Source organism: Crocodylus porosus, unplaced genomic scaffold, assembly GCF_001723895.1.
Source record: "Crocodylus porosus isolate Cpor-Errol unplaced genomic scaffold, CroPor_comp1, whole genome shotgun sequence".
NCBI classification, from domain to species: domain Eukaryota; kingdom Metazoa; phylum Chordata; order Crocodylia; family Crocodylidae; genus Crocodylus; species Crocodylus porosus.
Window position 1 is genome coordinate 5,329,716 of NW_017728921.1, and position 7,929 is coordinate 5,337,644.

General features: G+C 50.6%; 1 protein-coding gene across 4 annotated transcripts in view; it reads left to right on the forward strand.

Annotated features, from left to right (window-relative positions):
• OGFOD2 (2-oxoglutarate and iron dependent oxygenase domain containing 2) overlaps window positions 1–6,553 on the forward strand; it is an 8,062-nt gene extending 1,509 nt beyond the window's left edge. The window contains exons 1-6 of one of the 4 annotated variants that reach the window (XM_019538873.1): window positions 451–468; window positions 1,390–1,500; window positions 2,140–2,260; window positions 3,053–3,177; window positions 4,110–4,367; window positions 5,486–6,553. In XM_019538873.1, the coding sequence (XP_019394418.1) occupies window positions 1,402–1,500; window positions 2,140–2,260; window positions 3,053–3,177; window positions 4,110–4,367; window positions 5,486–5,761 (879 nt within the window). In that variant the 5' untranslated portion in view covers window positions 451–468; window positions 1,390–1,401 and the 3' untranslated portion in view covers window positions 5,762–6,553. Of the gene's footprint in view, window positions 1–450; window positions 469–957; window positions 1,321–1,389; window positions 1,501–2,139; window positions 2,261–3,052; window positions 3,178–4,109; window positions 4,368–5,485 lie in introns of those variants that run through there. The other 3 variants (XM_019538872.1, XM_019538870.1, XM_019538871.1) reach the window with 3 other exon arrangements.
• The last annotated feature ends 1,376 nt before the right edge of the window (window positions 6,554–7,929 follow it).

Consider the following 7,929-nt stretch of genomic DNA (forward strand, 5'->3'; position numbering starts at 1 on the left):
CTCGTCCACCCACCCTTGTAACCTGTCTAGGTCTGATTGTAGCCTGTTGCATCCTTCCAGTGTGCCCACGTCCCCCCACATCTTAGGGTCATCAGCAAATTTGAGCAGGTGCTTTTTACCCCCTTGTCCAAGTTGCTGATGAAGATGTTGAACGGCACGGGCCCGAGGACCGAGCCCTGGGGGACCCCACTGCCCACGTCCTTCCAGGCTGAAAATGACCCGTCCACCACCTCTTAGCCAGGACCTAGACAAATTGGAGGATTGGGCCAGAAGGACTCTCATGAGGTTCAACAAGATCAAGTGAAAGTCCTGCACTTAAGACAGGAGAATCCCATGCACAGGTTTAGGGTTGACTGGCGGCAGTGGCTCTGCAGAAAAGGACCTGGGGGAGACAGTCGACAATAAGCTGAATATGAGCCAGCGGTGTGCCCTTGTTGCCACGAAGGCTAACTGTACTGGGCTGCATTGGTAGGTGTGTTGCTAGCAGGTCAAGGGAGGTGATTATTCCCCCCTATTCAGCACTGGTGAGGACATCTGGAGTCCTGTGTTCAGTTTTGAGTCCCCCACTGTAGAAAGAATGTGGACAAATTGGAGAGAGTCCAGTGGAGGGTGACAAAAGTGAGGTGGGGGCATGACTGAGAGAACTGGGCTTATTTAGTTTGGAGAAGAGGAGACTGAGAGGGGACTTGATAGAAGTCTCCAACTACCTGAAGCAAGGTTCAAGAGGATGGATCTAGACTGTTCTTAGTGGTGGCAGGTGACAGGACAAGGAGCAACAGTCTCCGGTTGCAGCAAGGGAAGTTTAGGTTGGATATTAGGAAGAATTTTCTCCCTAGGAGGGTAGTAAAGCACTGGAACAGGTTACCCAGAGAAGTAGCGGAAGCTCCATCCTTGGAGGTTTTCAAAACCTGGCTAGACAGAGTTTTGGCTGGAATGATCTAGTTGGGGCTGGTTCTGCTTTGAGCAGCGGGCTGGACTAGATGTGACCTCCTGAGGTCCCTTCCACCACTAACTTTCTATGATTCTATGACTTAGGCCAGACTTGTCAGAACTCGCATAGGGAAACTACTTTCATAGGCAATTTAGTTTCCTTTTCCAAGGGCCAGGGCATCTGCAGTTCCTGTTTTCTTCCACAAGAGTTGCTTTAGAATTTGCCCTTGAACCATAATGAGAGGCTGACTCAAACCTCTCCTTGCCCTTTGTACTTTTCAAACCTATTATCTATACTTTTAGTGACTCACAAAAGGCACAGAAATACATGCTTCACTCAAAGAGGGGCACACCCAGAGATGATGCCTGGATACCAGCTGCTTTGACTTGGTGAGCCGAGTTTTCTTATTACAATCAGCGTTTGCTTTCTTACAAAGACAATCTGTCATCTTTTCCTAGATTGAGAAAGAAATGCAGCGAAGGAAGCAATTAGGTCGCGACTCCATAGAAAGGAAAGCCATCATTTCACAGCAGTACAAAGCAAAGCATCCAGAAGTGTATGTCCTCCAGGTAATATATATTTATACTGCAGTTGCACTCTACTAGCTACATAAGCATTTACCTTGCAGATGGGCAAAGCCTTTTCTGTGCCTTTATATGTCCTTGGACACACTCATGTGAAAACAAACTGTCTTTCCCACCCTGAGTATGTTTGCAAATCTCTACCAAAGCCGATGAGACCGGCCACAGTTGCCCTTTTACTCCTCCTTGATTCTAAAGGAACTTTAGTCAAGTTGGAGGTAATGCAGACAACGCTGAGAGCACACTCAGGCCCTGTTCTCACATGGCCACTGGAAACAGCGTTATCAGGCAGATCGAGCATAGCACCTGAAGAGGGGCTAGTAGAAAGATTAATTTAGGAGCGAGTCGCTAAACATTCAAAGCTCAGCCCTGTCACTGTGTCACGCTGAAAGCCTGAACCAAGGCAAGATGTTGAATCTAGTCAAAATGACAGTTTGCACTGATCTGCTAAGTCATGAGTGGGCAGGTGCCAAGGGCACAGCTGCACGTTATAGCTCTCTGTGCTTTCAGCCTTTCGAGAACATGTCTAGCTTCGGGCCCTAGACACCTGCAGCTGGTAACGTGCTTAGGCCAAGGCCCCTTCTCTGAACACATTAAGGAAGCTGTGGACGTTCATTTTGTTTTTTGGCTTCTCCCCATGAACACAAGGACTCGTTCCTGGCCCCCGAGTTCTTGGAAACTGTGAAGTATTGCACGTCGCAGGCTGCAGATCTGCAAGGCCTCCTGTGCCTCCTTGAGACCTTCTCAGGTAAAGCCAAGTCACTCATCAGTGACACAGACAGTCCACATGCCAGAGCCTCAGCAGCAGGAAAGAGCACTGCTTTCAAACTACTTCCTTGCTATTGTAGTTAGAGAGCTGGCCGGAGGCCACTAGGATGTTGTTCTCTTTATCCTCAGGGTCTCTAGGGAGGCAGTAGCCAGACATCAGTGCCATCCCCCTGGTGACTACCACTGGGCTAAGATGATGCATTTTGGCTTTGCTGCAGGGTCACCCTGTGGCCTTTGCATCTGTTTGAGGGACTGGATTTTTTAACCCCTTTTCCCTAAAATTGCCAATTCAGACCATCTCCCTTTAGCCAGTATGGCTCCCATATGAACAGATATGTCTTTATTGCCCGGTACCAAGCTCAAGATTTTTCTGCTTCTCTCCAGATGCTCAGAAGGACCTTTGTGTAAAGGAGAAGTTGACAGGATATACAGTGAAAACTAATCATCACACTGTCAGTCTCAAAGTAGAGGGCTGCTTTTATTGACCACCTCAGCTAATGCTTCCTCACCACCGCCTCTTTCAAAACCTTGTAGCCACTAGACTGGAAAACCTGGAAGCAAAGCCCTCCAATGTCCAGTAGTAGCTATAAACGTGCTCCACTGTTGCAGCAATGATAATTATTTAAATAACCAAAGCAGCCTGGGGAAGCTGTTGTAGGACTGTAGTAGTGTCCAGCTGGGCAAGTTTTACAGCCAGAATGTTCTGCATCTGTTCCACCCATCCTGCGCTGTGATTGTACTTACTAAGAGATTTCTGCTTTCTCTTGGCCAGATAAGAGGATCTATCGACTTCCCGTGTTCTCCAAGGACTTCTGCCGAGTCTTCATTGAAGAGCTGGAGAACTTTGAGCAGTCCGACATGCCCAAAGGCAGGCCAAACACGATGAATAACTATGGGGTATGTACTCTTAGGACCTTAGAAGTGAACCTTATCAGCCCAGTGTCCTTGGAAGCTTCCCAGTCCATTCCCCTCCAGCCTGTGTAGACTGCCTTAGCCTGGCTAGTAAAACTGCATTAGAACCTGACCTGTTACTGAGTGTAGAGGCTACTGCCTGTCTTGTAGCTGCAAGCGCAGTATGCTTCTTGCAAAAAGAGAAGTCCAGCCAGAATCTCGTAACATCGGGCTCAAAATACCTACCAGCCACGCAGGTTGCAAACCAACTCGGGACACACACAGTCCAGGCAGAGTCTGTCCCTCAGGAGACAGGCTTTGCTAGTACTACTGTATGGCTCCACTCTAGCTGCTTCATGGTAGAGCTCATCTTTCTTAGCCATCTGCTCAGGGCCATTTCTGGTCCAAATCCCACATCCTCTTGCCTTTCTGCACAGCCACAGGAAGCTCCCGTACCCTGGCACACTCGCCACTCTCCACAGAGCTTTTGGAAAGCAGAATGACGCCCCATGCTAGATGCACCCTTCCTGGCATGCCTGCTCTGAGCTCCCTGAGATTCTAGAAGCGTTCCATACACACAGGACTTGGTATTTCAGGGCCTTGGCAGTTTACATGTTAAATTTGTGCTGCTGAAGGGCTGGATTGGCAGCCTTCTGGAATCCTGGCCACAAAAGAGGGCCTCTGGAAGAGCTAAATAACCAATATGGACAGGCCAACATGCAAATAAAAGCTGGCTGTATATCATCCTACCCATGCCAGTGTCAAACCTACCCCGCATCTGCTTCCCGACCTGAATGCAGCCTGTAGCTCTTCCCAATCAGCAGGGAGATTGGCAGGGAAGAAAACTCTGCACTGGGTGGCTCCACAGCACTGCTGAGGAACTAACGGAAGGACTCACACCACTGTCTCCCTGTTCCCATATGCTCTCTCTGGTACAGGTCTTATTAAATGAGCTGGGCCTGGATGAAGCTTTCATTACACCTCTGCGTGAGAAATACCTGCAGCCTATCACAGCACTGCTGTACCCAGACCTGGGAGGAGATTCCCTGGACAGCCACAAAGCCTTTGTTGTCAAGTATGCAGTACACCAAGATCTGGACTTGAGCTGCCACTATGACAACGCCGAAGTCACTTTAAATGTGTCCCTGGGAAAGGAATTCACTGAGGGCAACTTGTATTTTGGAGATTTCCAGCAGGTACCAAACATCTCTTTCAGAGCAGCTTTCTTGCTCAGCAGAGCAGCATCTGGCCATTAGCTTTGTTTCAGGAACTTGCTGAACAAGAGAGCTAAAAGGGGAGCTATTAAGAGGTTTGGCGCTCACAGATCAAACCGGAGAATTTTCATTGGGCTGATTTTAGGTTTCTAATCAGAGGAGAGAGTGAGTAGGGAGCTGTGATTTTGGAGGGGCAAACATTTAGTGAGCTTGTTGCCTGATACCAGTTTGCCTGCGACTGGACTCAGTCACAACCGTTCCATTCTGCACTCAGTGCAGAAGGATGCTCATATGAAATCCTCACAGCAGGAAACTAATCACAGCAAGCTAAGCTAACTACTGTCACGCAGAGATGATCCAGCTAACTGTCATGTCCGAAATGAGAGCAAAACCCTTCCTTCATCCCCATTTCAACTCATTTTGAGGAGGTGGAGAAAACTCTCCAAAAAGACTGAAAGGAGGAATTAGTTACCTTCAGACAAGATGCAAAACTAAAGCCAGAGCCACTTGTGGCTACTAGAAGGTCTTTCAGCCAAGACCCCCATGTGCTGGCCGTAGTGCTGTGACACTGCATGCCTGAGTTCCCTCTAGCCACTGTTCACTACCTGACCTTACCCCCAAGCAACCGCACTAAACGGTTTAACATGGTGATGCTCAACCAGGGTGCTGGGGCACCCTGTGGTGCCTTGGGACCTCTTCAAGGGTGTTGTGGGTGCCACACAATGGCAGCACTGTTAGGTTTGCAACTGTTATTCACAAGGTAAACCAGAGATTTCAAACAGAAATCTAAAGCTGTGGTCTTTCCAAGTTCTTTGCAGCAGGATAGCCGATCTATTCCTTTTCTGTAGGTAAAAAGGTAAAAACTAAGAGCTGGCATTTTCCCAGAGTTGTCTCCAGTCTAAAAAGGTTGAGCCACACTGGTTTAACAGCTCGCAGCTGTCAGTCCAGAGGCAGCTCCATTGCAATAGTGGTTAAGCGTTCCCTGCCTACAGCCTAACAAAGTGCTTTGGGGTGAAGGGAGGGGGGGGTGGGCCATGAAAGGAGAGTCAGCAGCAGGAGAGTATTTTTCTAACCTGGTTTCTGCCTCCCTTGTTTCCCAGGCTCCGAGCCCAGTGCCAAGGTACATTGAGATCGAACACGTGGTATCTCATGGCTTGCTTCACCGGGGAGGGCAGATGCACGGGGCACTCCCCATCACCTCTGGGGAGCGCTGGAACCTCATTGTGTGGATGAGATCATCTGCCATCCGCAACCAGCTCTGTCCTATGTGCAACAAGAAACCGCAGCTGGTGAAAGCCGAGGGGTTTGGAGACGGGTTTACAAGAAGCCCAGAAGGGGACGAGCCTGAGACAGTGGATTTATGCTCTGTATTGTAGCAGAGGACAAGGACTGAACTGTCCAGACTGCACCAGGTGAAGCGAGCTCCTGCCCAATCTAACCACAGCAACCACCCCAGCACAGAACAGAGAGTCAGACTTTACCAGCACAAGTGCAGTAGTTGGCCCTTGGCAATGGTTAGCCCAGTTACCCAGTACGGACATCTCAGAGCCGCCTGTGTGTATGTACACTCAAGTCGTCCTCCGCTGAGTACTTCAGGCTTGTTCAAGCTGCCCCAAAAGGCTGAGACTTAAAAGCCAAACACAGACCCCAGTGTTGCTCTACAAGTGCAAGTGTTTCACTCATTGCTGCTTCGCATCTCCCCTAGCTAGTACTGAGCAGCCCCCTTCAGAGATACTGCTGTTTCCAAACGAGCAGGAACCAGCTGCAAAGGCAAAAGGGTTAGGTGCTGCTCACAGCTCTCTAGTGGAAGACGAGCCCAGGCAGAAGTGACACCTTCCATGGGGCATAGGGATGTCCCTCTGAGCTGAGCACTGCTATAAATGTCACCAAGAGAAGAGCAAATGCGGTAGTGCTGACTTGGGCACTGCAGCCGTCTGAATTCCTGAATTTGGCACTGGGGACCCACTGCAAATAGCGCAGAGACAGATGATCGCATGTCCCTGCTGGCTCTGGACCCATCAGTTCAGGACATTAATTCCAAGCTGCAGATCACATATGCCAAAAGCTGATATTCAAGATGCCAAATCCCTGTGCCTTCGGTTGTCTCACTTGACTCCACAGAAAACGAACTCTGTCCCAAATACACAAATACGCCATTGTCATTATTATGGGCTTCTTCGCTTCATTTACTTTGGCTCCCATGGTACCCTGTATGATCGCTCTCATTTGCATAAGTAATGATGATGAAGCATCACTGTCATAGTTTATGTGAAAAGCGTTAATTTTAAACTTTCCCAGCAGATCTGAAGCATTTTGGGCTTGCTGTCTCATTAGCGTGCAGCACTGATGAGCTTTTTCATTTGCAAAACTCATTAAATTGGCATTTTGGAAAGGGAAAACGCCATTAGGTCTGTACACTGAACCTCACACTCGGAACAGAAAGGATTTTTATTTCTCGCTGTTTTCTGTATTGAGAAAACCAGTCACGGACTCTTAATTTTCTTCAGCCGGAAATGTTCGCGCTTATTTGCATTTGAATTACCCCAAGAAAATTAAGTTAATGAAAGAGAAACCTGCCAGTCTGTCTGCTGCTGCCTGGGTATGCAAAATTCAGACTGCAAATAGCTAATTAAAAAGGCAGGGCCCGGGGGTATGGGAGAATAAGCTCTCTGGCCCCCTGCTCCTCCTTGCAGGCTGGCAGCTAAGGCGGGTTCTGCTCCTCACTTTGCCCTTCACTACAACTCCTGTAACTCAGCTTTGTAAAGCTGGGATAATACCGAGCTGTGTTCTCGAACTGGCAGGTCTCGAGCTAAATTCCTCAGTGCTTGCAAGTCACCTTCGTGTCCTCTGGAGGAGGAACAGAAATCCAGCTTTGGCCGAGCTGTCAGCCTTGGCGATGATCACATCTTCGGGCTGGGACGGGCCCCACGCAACCTTCCAACAGGCTGTGAGGCCCCCGGGGCAGCGGTAACAGAGCAGGAGGCATCGCCTGGAGGGAGGCAGCGAGGATACCGACACCTGGGCAGCCTGCCACTGGCACCCCAGGGGGGCGCAGCAGGCAAGGAAACGCCTTTGAGTCGGGGACGGAGGAGGAGGCCGTCGTACTTGGCCCCCTGTTCAGCGGGATTGGCCCCAATGCCAGGACGCCGGTGAAGCAGAGCCATGAACCCAGCCGGCGCCATCTGCAGCTCGGCGTAGGGAAAGCAGCTGCCTCGGCCTCTTAGTGCCACAACCCCCACGGCCAGGTAGGTTCCGTGCCCCACACCAGAGCCAGGGCAGGCCCAGGCAGGGTTGTAGGGGCTGGAGACCTGGGAGGAGGCAGGGGCAGGGCAAGCCCCCACCTCTGACCCCAGCCCCTTCCCCCCTGGCAGCTCCCGGGGCACGTGGCAGCCCCGGCCTGGCTCCACCGGGGGCCTATAAAGGGGTCGGAACCAATGTGCCTGGGCCCGCGCTTCCGGCCGGACCCTTCCAGCGCCACACCCCGGGACCGGAAGTGGGTAGGGAGAGCCCCGGACCAGTGGCGGGGCGCAGCCCGGCGCGGCGC